Source organism: Taeniopygia guttata, chromosome 5 (assembly GCF_048771995.1).
Source record: "Taeniopygia guttata chromosome 5, bTaeGut7.mat, whole genome shotgun sequence".
NCBI lineage: Eukaryota > Metazoa > Chordata > Aves > Passeriformes > Estrildidae > Taeniopygia > Taeniopygia guttata.
Genome location: NC_133030.1, coordinates 10,493,463 through 10,514,162, shown reverse-complemented (window position 1 = coordinate 10,514,162; position 20,700 = coordinate 10,493,463). Strand labels below are relative to the sequence as shown.

General features: G+C 43.3%; 1 protein-coding gene across 10 annotated transcripts in view; it reads left to right on the top strand.

Moving 5' to 3' along the window:
• Positions 1–20,700, top strand: part of SHANK2 (SH3 and multiple ankyrin repeat domains 2) — a 269,302-nt gene extending 248,602 nt beyond the window's left edge. For 5 of the 10 annotated variants that reach the window (XM_072929511.1, XM_072929510.1, XM_072929516.1 and 2 more), the window contains 5 exons: positions 3,436–3,495; positions 3,733–3,863; positions 4,342–4,453; positions 5,530–7,927; positions 16,546–20,700. In XM_072929511.1, coding sequence (XP_072785612.1) covers positions 3,436–3,495; positions 3,733–3,863; positions 4,342–4,453; positions 5,530–7,927; positions 16,546–17,119 — 3,275 coding nt within the window. In that variant the 3' untranslated portion in view covers positions 17,120–20,700. The remainder of the gene's footprint in view (positions 1–3,435; positions 3,496–3,732; positions 3,864–4,341; positions 4,454–5,529; positions 7,928–16,545) is intronic. The other 5 variants (XM_072929512.1, XM_072929513.1, XM_072929517.1 and 2 more) reach the window with 1 other exon arrangement.

Here is a 20,700-nt window from a genome sequence, read left to right as displayed (position 1 = left end):
GCAGAGGCATCAGACTGGCTTTTACATGTGGTATCCCTGACAGTTCTCCGGAAGGATGCTGCTCCCAGGAGCCCCTGGAGCAGTGGGGACAGGTTCTCACAGGTGTAGCATGGCTCCTGTGTTTGACTCTCAACACGCCGTTGTGACTTCTCAAGAAGGTGCAGAGCAGTTTCTATGGAAAATGCCAGGGAATAATCATAGGCTTAAAAATTCTCTTCTGTGACTACAACCAAGCCATGTTCTTTGGCCAGTGAGATGTAGACTCTTCTTCCCTGTCTTGCAGCGAGGCTGAGGTTATTCAGCAAAGCAGATCAGAGTTTGTTACTCTACTAGCCAGGCACAAACTTCTCCTGTAAAAGTGTGTGTGTGCGTGTGTGCTTGTGGCCGTACTCTGCTAAATGACTGGTTCAAGGAGGAAATGCAGCTGGCATGGCCAATCTCCAGTGCAGGCTTTTCCCACATTCCTTCCTTTTGACCTTCATCCAGCTGCATTCCTTTTAAAAATCCCATTGGAGGCAGGCTTCTTTGGGCCACTTTGTCAACACGCCTCACAGCAGGTGCCGATTTTTGCATCCATTTTGTCCTTTCTTCTCTCTTTTTTCAGGGTTATTTGTAAAAGTTATCCTCAGAGAATTTCCTGCATGAGCTTGTGAGCTTCCCCTCTCATTGGTATGAGGAGTGCCTGCTGCAGAGTATTTGAGGTCATGAGGAGGCTGGGAGGAGAGCTAATTAGTGAGCCTGACAAATTATTCCAGTAGGAGTATATTTGGAATGTGTGGTTCGGATGCAGGAGTGGTTTGCGCTCTGGTGCTGTAGAGACAAACAGCTCGAGGCACAGGCAAGTGAAGGTTTGGCCCAACACCTCTTCTTTCTCTGGCATGAGTCTCAGCGAGGATAGCTGCGGTTCAGCCAGTCCATTTCCTTGGCCTGAGGAGCACGTTTGATAAGGCAGCGAGGATGTTTTTGTTTCACGCCGTGCTTTCACTCCAGCAGGGTGGGGCTGTTGTGGCCAGGCGTTCAGATTTTGACATTTCCCACAGGACCCGCCATGTAGCTGCCACCATTTAGGATCAGTCTCCACGTGCTGGCTGCTTCTGTGGCCTCACATTTTTTGTTATAGTAGTCCAAAATTACAACCTCCACTCGAGCTTTGCTTGCTGATCCAAAGGCAGTAGAGCAAGAGAAAGAGCTGTGCAGTGCTGCCCTTGGAAGTGCCATGCGAGGAAGCCCTAAAGAGCTCCTTGCAAAGCAGCTCGAATTCTAACCCACCCTCCTCTCCCATTTCTGAGTGCTTTGGTTAAATGTGGCAAATGGGAGCAGCCATATCGTGAGAAGGACTGAAAACCTCTTTACAGACAAGAAACCTGCAATAAACTCACACAAAATCAGGGGTTTTTTCCCCCCTCATGGAAATGGTAGATGGTTTTAAGAATGGGTACCAACTGATATTTTGGTCAGATCCAAAATTAGGATCTGACTTCTAGGATTGTCTAGCAGAATCAGTGCAGGTGAAGGATGTGTATGTTTCATCCCCAACAAAAATTTTCATGCTTTTCCAAGTGTCTGTCATGGCCTCATCACTCTTTCCCTGTAGCTTTTTGTTGTCTGAATGGGTTCTGGCTACATGTGTCTGTTCAAAATAAAGGGCATCACTTCTCACATGGTACATTTTTATTTCTCATGTGCAGATTTTGAGTGCTTCAATTTCCAAGGCTTCCTTCTTTCTGTATCCCAAAGATTGTTTGGCTTCTGGGATGAGAACAAGGGTGGGAGAGCCTTAAGAGGAAATCTCTGCCCAGTTGAAGCTCTTGGTGATAGATCCCCTGAGTACCATCCTGCAGTCCAGCCATATTTTTGCTATATAGGGTTAATGTTCATGGTTACACCATTGCTTTCTGATGCCTTTTGCTGAGCAGAAGTGCACATATTTTTCTTTCAGAAGTTTGTATTACAACGCCTTACGAAATGTGACGTGAACTTGGTTTTTTATTTTTGAGTACGTGTGACAATTTTAAGAATTTTTTTTTCCTTTTTTCCTTCCACTGGATGATTTAAACCCCACCAAAAAAAAAAAAAAAAAAAAAAAAAAAGGCAGACCAATGAAAAGACTTGAATACTACCTTCAGTTGAAAAGAAACAGCAACACTACTCTTGTGAGACAGTTCTCACCAGTGTTCCTTTCCTTTCCTGCCTGCTCCCTGACCCTCTGTGACACTGAAATATCCACTTCTAGGACAACCTTCTTCCTAACCTGAAGGCTAAAAGTTCTTCCCTCTCTTCTTCTCCTGTTTAAAATATCATCCTTGCATCAGCCAGATCTACTGTTTAGAAGGATCAAAAGCTCTTTTCCTCCTGCCTTATTCCCATCCATATCAATATCCAGGGGTCTGAGTGCGCTGCTCTCCAGCGAGAGGTAAAATTTAAATCCCTAAATACAATACTTGGGGTAGTAACACCAGCTCTACATCACCAAAAACCTGGGGATTTTTCAAGTCTACAGTATCCAATGAAGTAACTATCCTTGTTTAACAAATAATCAATTATTTGGGAGATGGAGCTAATTGCTAAAAAGCAGCATTGCTCTGACTCGTGTGTGGAAGCCTAGGAGCCAGGCTGAGGTGTTCCACTTACAGAAATGCTACAGGCTATGAAACTAATCCTAGTTTTGGTGAAACTTCAAAGGAAAATACATTAAATTAACATGATACAGGCAAGCGAATAGTAAGAAAAGCTGTTGGTGTGATTCCAGTTTGGATTCTAGTAGAGATTTCAAACTCAAACTCTCCTGGTGTCTTGGGCTAGTGATTTAATGTCTCTGTGCCTTGGTTTCATAGCAGTAGAAGGGAAAAAAAAAAGAGCTGTCAGGTAATAATTAGTGGATTATACTGTACTTCAAAGTCTTCCTTGTGAGGGAGTAGCATTTTGTATTTAATGCTGATGAACCTTGTTTGTGACCAAAGTTGGAGACAGAGCTAACACCAGCACTCAGCTTTGGAATATCCTGATTAAACTTTTCCCTGTATTTTACCATCACATCATGCAGTAGATCAGTGTCCCAAATCCAAATGTTGAAGTTCTCATTCAGATTTGGACTTTGCCTATGTTTGGTCTGCTTCTGACCATGACTAAATGCATTCCCAAACTGTCCAGTTATTAGAAGAAATTTTAAAAACGCAAACCAACAGAAATGCATAAAAAAGTTTCATTTAAACAAAGGATGCAGTTAGCAGTGCTAGCCTACAAATCCAAGAGTGTGAACAAATCAGGATGTTATTATTTAAAGAGCATAGGCGTGAAAGAGCACTTCTGGAGTACTTGTTATTGTCCAAAATATCACTGAAATTCTGATGACTAAGTACAGTCTGCTTATCTCTATTTGAAACAGTGCTCTACGGATTCACTATTTCTAAAGGTCTTCTTTCCATTTCTATATAGATATTCTCCCTTCACATTTTGAAGGTTTGAAGAAGAGGATTGTTTTTCGAGTCACACTAAGTAAACATTAAATGCATGCAGGCTTAAAACTAAAGCATGCATGTTATGTAGCAGCAATAAAAAGTGCTCGGCTTGCACGACTTATGATGCTCAAGCGTTGCCTTGTTAAAATGCCAAAAAAACTTTTTCTTTGCATTTTTTTGAAAAGTGAATCTCTTCCTTTGACCTTGCAATACTTAACTTTTCCATTTCGTTGGACAAGTGATATTTATTTTACTGAATGCTTTTATATTACAGATAAGGTGGATGAAATAGTGCCAGTTTCCAAGCCATCAAGAATTGCAGACAATGCAACTGTGGACTCCAGAGTGGCAACTATAAAACAGCGGCCTTCTAGTAGATGTTTTCCCTCAGCTACAGATATGAATGTGAGTGGGAGCCACAAAGCACTGTTCTATTCCTACTAATGTATCTAATTCCTTGATTAAATAATGCCCAATTCTTTGTAAGGGAAGACTTGACATTAATACTATAGCACGTATTAAAAATTAAACACCAGAAATCTGAAATTGCATCACTCAAGTGCAGAATTTAATCTTACAAATTTTGCAGGTAAAAAAAATAACTGGTTTTATTTCCTTTTGGACATAATTTTCCATTACCCACCTTAAGCTGTTACCTTGTAAATAATATCAACTCACTCCTCTTACAGCAGCTGTCCTTTCATGAGTGTCTAAACAAAGCCTAGCCTTCCCTTTCTCTCCACCTCCTCCCCAGAAATAACCCCAGATTTATTATTTTCCATAAGAATTTTCAGTGAAAGGGGTAATGGATGAGGCATTTTTTCCACATGGGAGAGACTTCCATGCTTTAATGCTGTTCGGGTTTCTGTTTGCTCTTTTGTAGTCCATGTATGAGAGACAGGGTATTGCTGTGATGACGCCCACTGTCCCAGGGAGCCCTCAAGGTCCTTTTCTGGGTATACCTCGGGGTACGATGAGAAGACAAAAATCTATAGGTAAAATGCCTCTCTTGTATGGTTTTGTTCATTAATAGCATACTTTCAGTAACTTTGGTTCTTTCCTAAAGCGTGTTTCTCCGACATCTTTACCCCACTGAATGGCTGTTTAATCTTTATACAAAGCTCATGAGAAAAGAATTTTGTGTGTAAGGTGATGTGATTTCCACATTTGGCAAGTATGGAATTATAATTTTGTTATTTTCTTTAGAATGTTCCTTCTAACAAGGACAAAAAAGAGAGATCAGTACAAGCCTTTTGCAAAACATTAGGGCAAAATATGGTCCTTTTTTTTTTCCTTGTTATTGAGGTGAAAGCATTGTACTGCTGTGTAGTTTACAAAGAAATCGTGTTGATCAAATGGACTAAAATTCACCTTTTTTTTTCATTTCACATGATGGCAATAGATGTTTTTACAACAAAGAAACAAAGAGCAGACCAAATTTGGGCTTTCTTTGTTCTTGTTAGTAATCTTAGCAGTGACTTTTATCAATTTAGAAACACATTATGCTGATGTAAAATTAGCATCCAAACTATCCCAGTATTGCCTAATTTATTTATGTTAGAAGCCATATTTGTAATGATATAATGCCATCTTTTGAAATGCAACATTATGGGTTTTTTTCCCCCAACAGGATCTTCATAGTCCCTTTGCTAAATTTCCATGGCATCTTAAAACTTCATTAGGTTTCTGAGTTGCTTTATTATGTGTATTTGTAGAGTGCTGGCATAAGGCCGAAGCGGCTCCTCTGCACAGAATATCTTCCCTGTTCAATAATTTTCAAAGAAAATATGCTTTTCTACAGCCACCTTGATGATACAAAAACCCCAAACATTTGCCTACACATCAGTTTAATTAAAATTCCTTAGTATCCTTTTCAATCCTGGCACCTGGGATGTCCAACAGGAAAGAATGATTATGGTGGGAATCAACCTAAAGGCCTCTTTTGGAATTTTGCATACTCCTTATGCTGTGGGAATGCACCCTGGAATTTTGGGTTGGATGGAGAAATAGTGCAGCGTGAGGGATCCTGGTGGATATGGCAGTGTTTTAAAAGCACTCTCTGATTTTTCAGGAATAACGGAGGAAGAGCGGCAGTTTCTGGCCCCTCCTATGCTGAAGTTTACCAGGAGTCTTTCAATGCCTGACACCTCTGAAGATATCCCACCACCACCACAGTCCTTACCCCCCTCACCACCACCACCTTCCCCCTCTCTGTACAACTCCCCCAAATCCCTGACATCCCGGAGCTACGGAACGATCAAACCTCCATTTAACCAGAATTCAGGTGCAAAAATCTCTTTGGTTAGGCCCGAGAGCGTGGGTACCATGATAAGGGACAAAGGGATCTATTACCGGCGGGAGCTGGACCGATACTCGCTGGACTCAGAGGACCTGTACAACCGGAGTGCCGCAGCTCAGGCCAATTTCAGGAGCAAGAGGGGCCAGATGCCTGAAAACCCCTATTCTGAGGTTGGGAGGATCGCCAGCAAAGCCGTTTACGTGCCGGCCAAGCCAGCCAGGAGGAAGGGGATGCTGGTGAAGCAATCCAATGTGGAAGACAGTCCGGAAAAGACCTGCTCTATTCCAATCCCAACCATCATCGTCAAAGAGCCATCCACCAGCAGCAGCGGGAAAAGCAGCCAAGGGAGCAGCATGGAGATTGATCCTCAGTCTTCGGAGCAGCCCGGACAGCTCCGGCCTGATGACAGCTTGGGAGTCAGCAGTCCGTTCGCAGCAGCCATCGCAGGGGCCGTGAGGGACAGGGAAAAGAGGCTGGAGGCAAGGCGCAATTCCCCAGCCTTCCTCTCCACAGACCTGGGAGACGAGGATGTTGGATTGACCCCACCAACACCGCGGATGAGGCAGTCCAAGTTCACTGAGGAGGCCATGTTCAGCAGTGAGGATGGTTTCAGACAGCTCATGTCGCCATCTCCAATCCCCGCCCCCAGGGAGCCCGAAAACCTTTTTAACAGCAGTGAGCCCAGCAACCAGAGTGACTCAAGGACATTGAATGCTCCATCCAAAACGAAAGGCACTGACAACAGTATGGCGGCAGCCAAGCCCACGAGCGCTCCCGGCTCGGATAGCTACGTCCACCCGGTCACAGGGAAGCTGTTGGATCCAAACTCTCCACTTGCCCTCGCGCTCTCTGCCAGGGACAGAGCCATGAAAGAGCAGACACAGCAGGTTCCAGGCAAAGGGGACGCAGTCAAAACTGACCTTAACAAACCGCTTTACATCGACACCAAGCTGAGACCCAACATGGAAACGACTTTTCCTGTTACTGCCACTGTCACCAGGCAAAATACCCGCGGCCTGTTGAAACGGCAGGAGACTGAGAACAAGTACGAGATGGATGCAGGGAAAGAAAAGAAAGCTGAGGAGAAGAAGAACATGTTGATAAACATCGTGGATACCTCACAGCAAAAATCAGCTGGCTTGTTGATGGTGCACACGGTGGATACGGCAAAGTCAGATGATATGCCAGAGGATGAGGAGGAAAAGGGAGCTGAGATGGAGCCGAACCCTGAAAACTCCCCGCCGGAGAGGCCGGAGGGCAGCGAGGAAGCGGAGAGCGAACTGAGCGTCTCTGCCGCGCCCGAGCCCCCGGCTTCTCCCTGCAAAACCATCGTTGCCGCCAGCTCTGTGGACGACCCCGTCATCCTGCCTTTCCGCATCCCTCCACCGCCCCTGGCCTCAGTGGACATCGACGAGGAGTTCCTGTTCACCGAGCCGCTGCCCCCTCCCTTGGAGTTTGCCAACAGCTTTGACATCCCCGATGACCGTGCGGCGCCCGGCTCAGCGCTGACAGACCTGATGGCACAGAGGAAGAACGGCACCCCATCGCCCAGCCAGCCAGCAAACTCCTTGGACGGCAAAAAACCAGTGGGTCTGTCAAACTGTTTGCCTGCCGCCTTCCTGCCACCCCCCGACAGCTTCGACAACGTCACCGACTCTGGGATCGAGGAGGTGGACAGTCGGAGCAGCAGTGACCATCACCTAGAGACAACCAGCACTATCTCAACAGTGTCCAGCATCTCTACCTTATCCTCGGAAGGGGGGGAGAATGTGGATACTTGTACAGTCTATGCAGATGGGCAAACATTTCTGGTGGACAAACCCCCAGTACCTCCTAAGCCAAAAATGAAGCCCATAATCAACAAAAGCAATGCACTTTACAAGGATGCGCTGATCGAGGAAACTGTAGACAGCTTTGTGATCCCTCCTCCCGCTCCGCCGCCACCTCCCATCAGTGCCCCGCCCAACCTGGCGAAAGCTGTCCCCCAAAGGACATCCAAGCTATGGGGGGACATGCCGGAGGTGAAAAGCCCAATTCTCTCAGGCCCCAAGGCTAATGTCATTAGTGAATTGAACTCAATACTCCAGCAAATGAACAGAGAGAAATCCTCAAAGCCAGGGGAGGGATTGGAGTCGCCGACTGGAACGAAAACTGCGAGTCTCAGTACAAGGTAAAAGTAATTAACCAAATCATTTTCTAAAAAGGCTTGATTTTCTTTTTTTTTTTTTTGCCATCCCTTTGCTAACTTCTCCTGTAAATCACATAGATAAAAGAAGAGTGTACTCTGTATTTTCTTAACAAATAATCTGTGTCAAACACGAATTTCTTACACTGTCAACATTTGTGTTGCCTACATGATAGGACAGGAGCTTTCTCAGCCTTCAATTTCAAGGTTTGCACATACCTTTCTGTTGTTTTGATGTGAATTTCTTAGATTTTGCTTTAATTTTTTTTTATCTCTTTAATTTTTTTTCTCTTTAGATTCTTTCCTTTTAAAATGGGATGATAATTTAATTTTACTTCAGTCCCATGGGGTATTTTGGCTTCAAACAGGTAAAAAGTGTTTTTGCCAAGGGTTGCTTTGCATTCACTGTGTGGTCTCATTTGATTCATGCTGAGACCTCTCCTAATCTACTTAATCAAAGTATTTCAGAGAATTCCTCATTAAAATCACTTTGCACTGTACATTTTATTACTAAACCACATCTGTATGGAATGTGGACATAATATAATGAAATCCACAATTATTAAAAAGGGAAAGCTAATTTTGTGTGTTTCATTAGGAGACTGAGGTATATCATCTTGCAAAAACACCATGCTGGCTTAGTTTAAAAAAAAAAAAGGTGCCACCTAAGTCAATTTTATTAGAATTATTCTGGTGATTAATAAATAGCTCAGCCTTTGGAAAGATGGTGTATTTTGCAAGCATGAAGATAATTTGTTTTTAAGGGAAGGGTGTCTCTGCTGATTGCAAAGATTGCTCATTCAGAAAACAGTGTGATCCACAGCCTTGGCATCACGCAGTTAGATATTATTTCCTGCAGGATGGAAGCCATCAAACTGGTGACAGTGAGGGAATTCAATTTTTAGAATTGAGAAGTGGTAATAAAACACAGAAATGTTGGAATTTCTCTCAGTGGCTCTTGACTAAACAGAGCAGAAATTGAGTTGGGTCTGCAGGAAAAGCCTTCATACATGAAAAAAACCCACATTATTTTTGCTGGATGTTGATCATGCTTCTTGTTAAGCCCCATGAACATGTTGTCTGTAGCTTCATGTGTATAACATTATTTATTAGCTTTTATTTTTAAGCTGAAAGGTATTTCCAGGTTACAGGGGAGATCTTTAGCATCCCTATTTCATTAGAAAATAACCAAGGCTACCAACTACAGTGCACTGTAAATATGTAAAAGTACTCTCATTACTGAGAGCAAAATGAAAAGTAGAAGTAAATAGAAATACTTTTTCTGTGAAAATACATTTTTAAAGGTATAAAGGGTGGGGAAAACTTGAAGAAGTATAGCACTTCACTAGAGAAAAACAAGCTGTTATGTAAGCAGAAGTATCCCCATATGTTACCTTTTAGAAGAAGGGCTGACTTAGTGTTACAAATTTGTGTTGCTTTTTTTTCTGTCCTTGAGGTTTTTAAATTTTTCAGACTCAGCTTTGGCAAATTACTACATCTTCATGATGGAATACAGGGGCTCAACTTTTCCCTGAAAAGTAAACACAAACACTCATCTTTGCAAGCTGGAGAGAGGATCCTGGGATGTACTGGAGCCAAAAGAGCTATGAGGGCATAAATGGGATAAGTTGGCAGTGGCAAAGAGCACCAAAACTCTTGGCTGTTATTTGACTGTGGGAGAAAATGACACCTCCACATCATTCCCGGTGGGAACAGGACACAAGAGGGTGTTGTTTCCTGCCGTTTTCCAAACTGATGTGATTACTTCTTAATTATGAGCTGGATTGAAGCTGCTTAAAACCACCAGGAAAGGTTGCTAAGGATTTCTTTTTTTAGCAAATTATAATCCAGGAGACAGCAGAAGAGAGCCAGCAATCTACAGATGCTGGAAGTGTGTTTGAAAAGGTGCTGCAGGCAGAGTCTTTTTATCTCAACCAGGGCAAGGCATAGAGATGGAATTGGAGATGTTCACTTGTGGAATCAGAGGCCCTGTGGTTTTCTTTCACTGCTTTTACTCCCGATTTATCTCTCTAAAAGTTAAATAAATTACAGCCTTTCTAGCCCAGCTGCATGACTGACACAATTTTTTTTTTCAAAGCTGTCAAATATTATGACCAAGGAATGCCATCTTGTGAAAATTTCAAGTGTAAAAGCTAATGTTTAAATTTCAAAGGTAAAATTCCTGGAGTTCCTTGGTATTTTTTCCCCTAATGCTCTAAAGCTTAGGACAACCAATTGTTGATCTTGCAGCCCTTCCCTGTGAGGTAGGATTAGAAAGGGACCAAGGAATTTTGGCTCACAAAAAGCAGGGGTTCTGCTAAATTAAAGAACCACTCATTAGGTCTGTGAACAGAGCAGTGATAATAAATGAGCCTGTTCCTATCCACCAGCCAAGGAGAGGGATTGGGAAGGGTTATAAATAGGAACAGCATTCATAGGCTTGCTTGGGCGGTGCTCGCAGCACAGGCAGCCTGAAGAAATTAAAAATATGTAACTGCTTATGGGGCCATACATGAAATTATAGGCCAGACTGGAATCCTAAATCCCACTGGGAATTCTCTTTGCATAGCCAGTAGATGTAAAACTGGGGTTCACTCAAGGCAATTGCCCTGTTAGGGTGGCACAGGGGTGAATTAAACTACAGATAGTTGGGTAATGACTGGCTGCAGTAACCCATAAAAACACCTTCTTTGTGCTTTTTTGATAGATGGGGATGAGGAAGAGGACATTCTATGGTCCTGAACAGCATTTCTCAATTATTACATTGAAATCACCCCTAACTTGCTTTTATTCTCTGTACCTTGGTTTAGCAATCATTTTCCATGGTATATTTATAGTTTTCCCATGGTTCTTATGGAGACACCGAGCTTTAAGATTTTTAAATAGAGCATGGAAACGCTTGGCTTGAAACCATCTGCTCCTCCATTCTCAGTGGCAGTGGCCAGCCTGTGGGACAGGAAAAAGGAGCCCAGCAGGAGAAAGGAAAAGAGGAGGAAGTGAGAGGTTGCCCTTGCTTACTTTATACTAACTGAAGTGTCATTAAAGGGTTTGATCACAAGGTTCAGGAAGAGAGCTCCAGATCCCACTCCCAGTTTTGGCCACCATTTCCTTTGAGGAATTATGGCCATCAGTTGTGGTGACAGAGGTTTTAATCTGGCTCATCCGTGTCCTCCTGCAGACGAGGAGGACAGGACGTGTCAACCACAATAAATACAGCAGTGCTATACATCCACTTGAGAGACCCCTGGCTTTTATAGGGAGCTGATGAAAGAATGGGGAGAAGAGCCAAGCAAGACTTTCCCTGGGAGAGAGGAGGAGAGTTTGCGCTGTCTGTGACCCAGCAGTCCTGCGGCAACATGACCATCAGGAGCCAACCCCTGAGATCCAGGGGCTAAAAGCAGTGTGGCTGAGGCAGGATAAACCCGGGGGCCACCCGGGAGAGACAGCTCAGTCCCCAGGGAACACAGCATCCCCCCTCCCTCAGGCCTCTGGAGCACTGATAAGGATAGTGAACAGCAGCTCCTTCTGCTCCCCACCAGCACCACATCAAAATGATCCATGGCTTGGCCAGAGGGAGAAACACTTCCAGTTTTTCTGTGTTTGTCCAGCTGTGTTTGCACAATCCCGTGACCTCTGGGACACATTGGCATCACTGCTGGTGGTGGGAAATACTTATGATAAATGTGGGAGTTATGGAGGATGCTATGGAATTGAATCCTCTAGGAAGAATAACCTGCATTGTGCTGGAATAACAAGTTTTAAAAGTGAAACAGAACAGTGATTTTGGCCATCAATTAATTAGGTTTTTTTCATGAGTATTTGGAGAAGTTCCTTTTATTTTTCCACAAGCAGGTAAGGCAGAACAGAACTTAGTAGTGAGTCCTTTATAGGGAGTGATCCTATGTTTGGTTTATGGTAAAGGATGTCTGGGTTTGTCAGAGGATAAAATAAGTGCCTTGATTTTTCACTTGCTGCTCTCATTAGACTCATTTCACATTGTTAACTGTTTACCAGCCAATTTCACAGGACTGCTTGCTTTGTCAGTGATTTCTGCAGTGTTTCAGTCATTCCATTTTGTCATTTTTATTTGCTGTCATGACTGCTGTTGTCAGAGGAGGGCCATGCTGAAGTGCCATGAAGTAAGTGCCAACCATAAAGCATGGACTACTCTATGTTGTACATTCTGCTGCTTTTTAATGCTCACCCATTGTTATTGCATTCTAGTGACTTTGGTGGTGACTGTGTTTCTCACAGTGCAGTGTGGATTAGATCATCCTAATCCAGAAATGGTAGCCATCCTAAAATGGGACCTAGGATGACATCTCAAGGTGAAATAAAAGCCACATTCATCAGAGGAGTACTCAGAAAATGTGTTGGTAACATGAGCACTTAAGACCAGATTCCTGAATGTGTCTGAGCACCTAAACAAGGGGCAGAACTTTTCAGATATGGCCAGATTTTGGGACGTGGAGGGGTGGGGAGGGATGATTAATACAGTTTTACACACCTATGTGAGGCTAAAAGTAAAGACAAACCAGCCTGTGTGGTCATCTTGTCCTTGAAAGCTGTGGAATTCCCCCCGTTCTCCTTCCAGCTTCCCTTCCCCTTGCAGTTATCCAAGTAGAAAGGGCTGGTGCTGCCTCCTGGCCCAGCAGCATCCCCTTCCTGCTGCTTTCCAGACATTTCACATGGAAACTCTGCTCCTGCACAGACAGACTCCCACAGACCTGCCTGACTGTTCCTCACTGGCAGCAGACACAGAGCAGCTCTCAATTCTTCTCCCCAAAATAACCACGCCCATGTGGGGAGCTCTGCATCCTGCCAGTCATCACGTCAGCCCTTGTTCTTCACCTGCCCCCAAAACAGACAACTCTTGGCTTACTTTCCTGCCATGCTATTTGCCTCTGACAACGAAATAAAGAAATTAAGAGGTGAAGGCAAAGTTTGGGGTTTGTGGGGCCTCCAAGATCTGTAAGAATTTGATTTCACTCAGTACCCCTATACAGGCACTTCACTTATTACTCCTCTTGATTTTTAAGGTGTTTTCCTTTAATACAATGGAAAAGTTGTGTCAGAACCAGCAAGTCTTCTAGAAATTTCTGGGGTAAAACAGCTCCCAGGAGCTGAGAATAATGTGGGTTATTTATTTTTCCATGGGAGCTGCTGCACTGATTTGCCGCTGATATTAAGTTAACAGTAAATTTGAATCTTGCAAATATAATTTAAAAGTTAAAATAATTTTTTGCCTACAAGCTGTGCTGATGGCTTTTATACTTGGAGGCCATGTGGTTGTGACATATAGGTTTTATATTTTTTGATTTTAATATGAAGCAACATAATGGGCATTGCAATCAGTGCAGGCTCACAGCAGCAAATGTTTACAAATTACCACCATATGCTGATTCTAATAGAGCAAATTTTATTTAAAATAATTATCTGACTTTTTTCACCTTTTTAAAATGAAGTTTGGGGTGTGGCAGGTTTAATATGGATTTAACATATCTAGGATAACAGATGATCAAATAAGGCATAAGAAATTGCTCTGATTAAAAATCTGGAAACCCCATAACACAACAAAGGGTGCCTGCTCTCCAGCTGGAATGTACTCGCTCCTTATTGACCAGGGTACCAACCAACCATAAAATGCAAGACAGATGATGGTTTCAAGGCTGTGTCTGCACCCCAGATTGTGTGGGAGATGTCATAAATTATAATTTAGGATGCATAGAAGTAAACATAAATATCCTTAGGGGTTTTTTTCCCTTGGATTGCAATTACAATGCAGCACAAAAGAATGGAGCTGATATGGCAGGTGGAAAAGGGAGAAAAGAACACGGAAAAACAATCTTGGAGGGAAAGGCATGGAACTAAATGCCTGGCAGTGCTTCAGCAGGCTTCCCTGAGCTTCACCAAGCTGTGCTCATGCCATGAGAGCTGAGCACTCACACGGCTATGAACTGAGTTGGTGTTGAAACCTCTGCAACCAGCTAAATAAATCTTATCACTGTCTCAGAGTTTTGTTTTAATAATCATCAGCCCTGAACCTCTGGCTTGGAAAAAGCAAGATCCTCTCAGTTCTCCTGCCGCTGCATGCAGCCATGTGAAGCCAATGTTTTGATCCAGGTGACAGGGAGCAAAGGACCAGGATGCCTGGGATGCTTTGCTCACCATGGGTATTCCTGCCCATGGGGCTGAGAAAGTTAGGGAACACCAGCCAAGGAATACTTCAAATGAGAGCACAGAGTTTACTTTTGGAGGAGTTGTTTCTTCTGTCTTAACATCCTTTATTTAAAGGAAGAGTGACAGTAATTTCCTGAACAAGGCTGGGCAGGGAGTCTTTAAGAGGAGCAGCCAGGAGGAGAAGCAGCAAAAGTGAGTTGCAAAGCACTGAGCCCAGAGCTGTCAGTCAAGCAGTAGAAATTATCTCTCATCACCTGGAATAAAAAGAGGTGTATTTTCATCATCCATTTGATCTTGCCACAATGGGTGTAAATACAAAACCCTAATTTCTAGTATTTGCAAGACAGGAAAGTTAAGTAGAAGGGTGATTGTGGGTAAAGATCAAAGATTCATTTCCCTATTTATACACAGCTCATTCTTGCCATGACTAGGATAGCACTACCCCAACCTTTTTCAAAGCAGGCTTTTTGTTGGTTTTAAATTATATCATGCCTTAATAATGAGTGTGAGAGAGTGCTGAGGTAAAGGAGGTGGAAATAACTTGCTCCTCTTGGTTAGTAGAATTTAATAGTCTCTTGCCACAGAGTTTTTATTTGTAAGTGCGCTTAGCTCCAGCCTTGGAAGATGATGAGAGCCATTAGGTGCCAAAAACATCACAGGAAACACACAGAACCTTGCCAAGCGTTTCCTTTCTGTGTTAAATTACAAAGCCGTAAGTGCTGGAAGCATTGTTCCTACTGGGTTTTAAGTGAAGTACCAATCTTCCAAAGAGATCCCCCTGTTCCCGTTGAAATCCATGGAGCAGCCTATGGGAAAACAGTGGGAATGTTGGTGTGAATTAAATGTGAGTTCTCCCAAAAGTGATTCTCGGTGCTTCCTCTCGTGACAGGGAGCTTTATTTGAATGGGACCTGCCGAGATGTCGGTGTGGCAGAGCTACATCTCCCTGGGCTCTGGGTTGCTGTGAAGTGCCAAAGCCCCAGGGGTGATTCAGGGAACATTCTCAGGGCTCTCCACAGTCAGCAGCCAGCCAGGGAATTATTGTCTCCAGCTCAGGACTGCAGTGGGAGAGAAAGGGATGAATAACCTGTTTGTTAGCACTGCCCCATGTTCCATTACCCTTCTTTTCCTTTATCTCCTTGAGTTCTTTTCTGCACAGCAGTGCAGAATTACTGCTGTGCTGGATTAATGGAAGCATTTCCATCTGACATCATGCACCCAAGCCATCCTCAGTTCTGCCCAGGCAGGACAGGACAGGCCTGGGGACAGTGTGGCACTCAAAAACAGAACTCGGAAACAGAGGGCCTCTGTCAGGGTCTGCGCTGGAAATCTCAGTACAGCATCAGCCACACCATCCTCTGGACTCCATGGCATTGCTTCCAGGATAAATAAACCCTTCCTTTGCTCTGCAAGTGCTTTAAATTAGTTGTCTGAAGGTTTTCCCAGCTGGCAGGTTATTTCTGAAGTGAAGAACACTGGAGCTCCAGGCATCCAAGGGCTCTGGAGCATCCTGAGGTGCACATTGACTGGCAGGCTCTTCCCATGGGAGTGAGGGCTGTGGGGTCAAGCCTTTGATGACATGAACAGACCCAAACCTAAATTTGTTTCTGTAGCCAGCAGGCAGAAGCAGGGGGTCGTGTTCCTTCACCCACCCTGTCAGGCTGGGCATCAGAGCGAGCCTCTCAGCGAGGTTCATGCCTGCTTCATTTGTAATCAGAAACTCATTTTCTTCAGGCAGAACTTGATCCCAGCTACATCACCTCCGGTCATGTACAGGAAAAAGAATTTTGTCTCCTTAATTTTGTGGTGAAACTGCCAGAGTATTATTTCTCTGTGGAAGGAAATAGATACTGAGATGTTTTAGGCACCTTAGAAGGACTGTTTTATGTTTAGAGCATGGATAGAAAGGGAAATAAGAGCAGCCTGTTCTGTAAACAAACAGTACTACAAACACTCTGCAAAATTCACTGAGTGAAGCCCAAAGATCCAAAATCCAGTGCTCCAGAAACTTTCTACAGCTACTATTTTTAGCTATGTTATGTGTAAAGCCATAACTGAAGGATTCCAACCCTCCACGTGGCAAAGGGAAGGTCTACTCCTGGTCGAGCTTTGTTGAGAGTATAAAGTGCTCATGTGCTTGTTCCACTCAGCACTTCTCATTTAACCAGGAGTAAATTTGGGAACAGGGAGAGAATGTGCTCTGGAAGGTGTTTTTTCCTGGACTGCTCATAAGAAAATGTTTTGTCTTTAACTATGGCTTACCATTGGTGCTGGTTTTCTGGGAAAGAGTCAATGATACAATTTTTGTACTTTTAGTTACAATGTGAAACTACCCAATCATTCCCGTGCTGTAATTACCACGTGCTGATGGGGCCGTGCTGGTGGCCAGCAGCTCTAACTGTGCTTGTCTGTTTGCACTTGCAGGAGCACGGAAGTCATGAGTACTGTCTCAGGTACACGAAGTACAACAATCACTTTCACTGTCCGACCTGGAGCCAGCCAGCCGATCACACTGCAGAGCAGGTCCCCAGACTATGACAGCAGGACCTCAGGAGCAAGGCATGCTCCCAGCCCTGTGGTTTCACCAACTGAGATTAATAAAGACATCCTGCCTGCTCCTCTGACTGCTTCTGCTTCAGCCTCATCTCCTTCTCCAACTCTGTCTGATGTATTTAGCCTACCCAGCCAGCCCCCTTCTGGGGACTTATTTGGCTTGACCACAGGGCGCAGCAGGTCTCCTTCTCCCTCAATATTACAACAGCCAATCTCAAATAAGCCTTTTACAACTAAGCCTGTCCACCTGTGGACTAAACCAGATGTGGCAGATTGGTTGGAAAGTCTAAACTTAGGTGAACATAAAGAAACATTTATGGACAATGAAATAGATGGCACACATTTACCAAATCTACAGAAGGAAGATCTGATAGACCTTGGAGTGACTAGAGTTGGGCACAGAATGAACATAGAAAGAGCTTTGAAGCAGCTGCTGGACAGATAAGAATAGCTATTTTGCCTCAAAAACTTCTGTTGATAACTAGAGATGGGCTGGTACTGACATACCCCAAATGCCTTGTCTGTCTGTGAGTGCCAGCAAAATTGGGGGGGGAGGGGGAAAACAGATGAATTCCTGGTACTCAGGTGATGCAGACTGTCTGCTGCATGCCCAAACACAAACCTAAAGATGCTAAAGAAGTGGGGCCATTTTATTTCAAAGCTGTGGGGAGATGTGAGAGAGAGACAATTGTTAACTTTAAAACTCTTGATGCTGCCCTTGGCCAGGACCGTTGCGTGAGGATTTTCTTTTAAAATTGCAAACATTTCAGGGTTCCTTTTATTGACGGAAAAAAAAAAAATTGCATTTTATTTTATTCTCTTCTTGACATTCAAGTCTCCAAGCAGGCTTCCTTCCCCAGCCCTTGGTTCATTTTGAGATGACAGGTTGCTCCATTACCACTCAAACCCAGTTTTATCAGTAGCAGGGATATGAGGTGGGCATAGGAGTTTATATTACTCTTTTTTTACTGACATAACTCCCTGATCTGTGGGCAGTGAAGCTGGTTGTCCTGCTGGGGTCAGTCCAATGGTAACCTTGCTCTGTTTTACCTGGTATTTCTTTATTTCTGCAGTGATATTTAGCACTCTTCCAAGGTGGCAGAACAAGTTCAGTGCATGCTCCATTGACATGGCCTGTAGGATGGTGCAGATGTTGAGTAAAGGCTGAGGAGGGACCACGCTTAGAGGTACAGCAAAGTGAAGATTGTTTGAACCTGAGACCCCCCAGTTCTCAACCAGCTCAGCTGCTGCTGAGTCAAAATAGGAGCTCCACGAGCCAGGACAAACTTTGGTGTGCAGGCAGAGCTTTGAGACTTGACAGTGAGACACTGAGAGAGGCTGAGCCCTGCGAGGTGCTGCTTAATTCAGTGAGTGGTAAGTGCCTGGGTACTTTGAACACCAGGCTGAGAATGAAGGAGAAGAGAAATGAATGTTCCCATTGAAGTCAGTGGGAAGTGTGCCAGGATCTGAAGTGAGAGAGGCATTTCAGCCTGTTAGGATGGAAATGCTTCAGATCCTTGAGAGGAGGCAGAGAGGTGATGCCAAGATGGAAAGAGCTGTTGAGTGTCTCGGGGTGCGTGCGTTCTGAGAGCCAGGACGGCTGGGGAGGGCTCTCATTTTATCACTGCTGGCAGGAACTGGCTCTGGACAAGGACAGAGGGCCGGGCACTGGCCCCCAGCCCATTCCTTGGCACAAGAGGTGGGAGCATCCTGCCAGAATCCAGGGCTGGGAGTGGGGCAGAGAGAACTTTCTGGCAGACTTCCGTCAGCAGGGGAGAAACACCCATGGCTGGTTCACACAGCTTTGTTTAAAAAAAAAAATTTTTTTTTTTTTGACTTTCAAGTTAACAAGTCTCTCTCTGCATGTTTGAACTCCCCCTTGTAATTAACACCTCTGAATATCTGTGAGTTTTGTAGGACTTTCTGGGCAGAATATTCAAGATGTTCAAGGTGGGTAAATTGGATGTGGATGGCTAAACTGCCTCCCTACCAAACTTTCAGGTTCCCTTACATTTTGCAAGGTACCTGAACTTTCTTTCCTTGATATGGTCCTTGATATGGTCCAGCCTATCTCTAAGTTTTTTATTATTGTGATTATTTTTTGCTCACAAACAAGTGTCTAATTAGGTCTGCAACAGCCCTAGTATGAGTACATAAAGTTTAGCATTTTAAATATCTTTCTTTACTGCAAGTTTAAATAGTTGTACAGATAGTTTATAAGCACAATATTTTAAGAAAATAAGTGGCTGGTCTACTGGGCAGCCTTTGTGCCACTTCAGTGCTAGGAAGTTAAAAACAGACAAACAAAAAAAAAAGAAAAAAAAAACTTTTTGTGGTTTACTACTATTTCTGTGGAATAATTATAAAGTCTTGACCTTTTTAAAATCAACCTCATTTGGATGCATCTGAACCAGCAGAGCTGTGTTATATTTTCTATCTTTGCTAGAACTTCTACAGAGGAGGATGAGTATTTCTTCAAAAGTGGTTACAGTTACCAACGCATTGGAAACTCATAAAAATCAACTTATTTAAGCCTCCTGCCCCCTTTTTGGAACAGCAAATCTTTTGACTTAACATCTGTTACTGTGCTCTGTTTGTATTTGGGGAGTTCCAAGGAACCTTGTCATAAAAACGAAGCACTGAGGCGTTTTGCTGTCGAGGAGTGCTGAGTTTTTCCATGGGAGGTGTAGAAAATGGCAGTTCCACTCAGATAGGTTGATGCAGGCAACTTGAGGCCATCACACACTTCAAGAAGTGAAAAAAATAAAAAAACAAAGGTAATTTAGCCATCTTTTGTCTTCCATTTGGTGATACGACAGAATTCAGTAAATAAACCACTGATGCCATGCTCTCTCTTTTTTTTAATTTTTTTTTTGTTTGTTTCTTTGGGTACAGTTGCTATTACCTCTATAACATGTGCCAGAAACACGTTAGGAAATAAATACAGTAGTAAAATTAAAAAACATAGACGTTGACTTTTAAAGCTGCTTTTTTTGGATCACAACCTTCCCGTTGGTTGAACTTGCCCTGAACAAGCGCTGGCACACCCAGTAGCTCCCAGGTGGGAGCGTCCCTTCCTCACACAGGTGTGGCTCCTGCTCTGCATCTCTTCAGGTACTCCAAGAGCAGGTACACAACGGGCAGACGAAGGAGGTGTAAGGGAATAGTTTTATTTTTCACCTTGTGTCCTATGAAGCCAAAAGGTAAGGAGACCTGAGGGGACCTACTTGGACCAGCAGAATGCACCTCTGCCAAGTCGAGTTCAGTCTCCAGCTCTGAGGGGTGGTTTGAAACAAAAAAAAGAAAGCAATAGTAACAGATAACGCCGTGGCCTCCGAGTATTTTCAGCAGGGGGGAGGAGAGAAGACCCATTTCTTTCATGCTACTCTGATAGTGAAAAACAAAGTCATTAGATATCTATGATATTCTGGGTTTTAGGATCAACTTTTGTTTATATACTGTAATTTAAATAAATTGCATTTACATGCCTAGTTTCTGTAATATTTGTGTATACAATACCAAAATCTTACAAGATGTAAATTGTGTATAACTGCACAGACTCCTTGCCCTAGGTGTCTGAGAACATTTTAAGTTTAATTCATATATTATAAAATGACTAGATGTGACTGTTGATTTACAGAATTTACATATCACAAAGAAGTTAATTATTTGTGGTACTTAAGTTAATAAAAAAATAGTGATTTTTTTTCTTTTCCTCTCAGTTCTTAGAAAGCATTACCCAGTTGATCTGGTGATGATTATGTGTATGAGCCACAAATATTGATAATTTTTCCATTACATTTTTTCTTTTCTTTTCTAGATACTAATATGTTTCTCGCTATAGTTTGTGTAACAACTTGTGTTCACGTTATCTATGTTGCTGTAATTTTTGTGCTTTAATTCCTCTTATTTCAACTGATTAAAAAAACAAAATCAAGCTCCTGTAACTTGCACTTTTCCCCAATCCTTAATACTCTTGTATGGCAACCAAAATTACTGTAAGAAATAAATATAATATTGCACTAA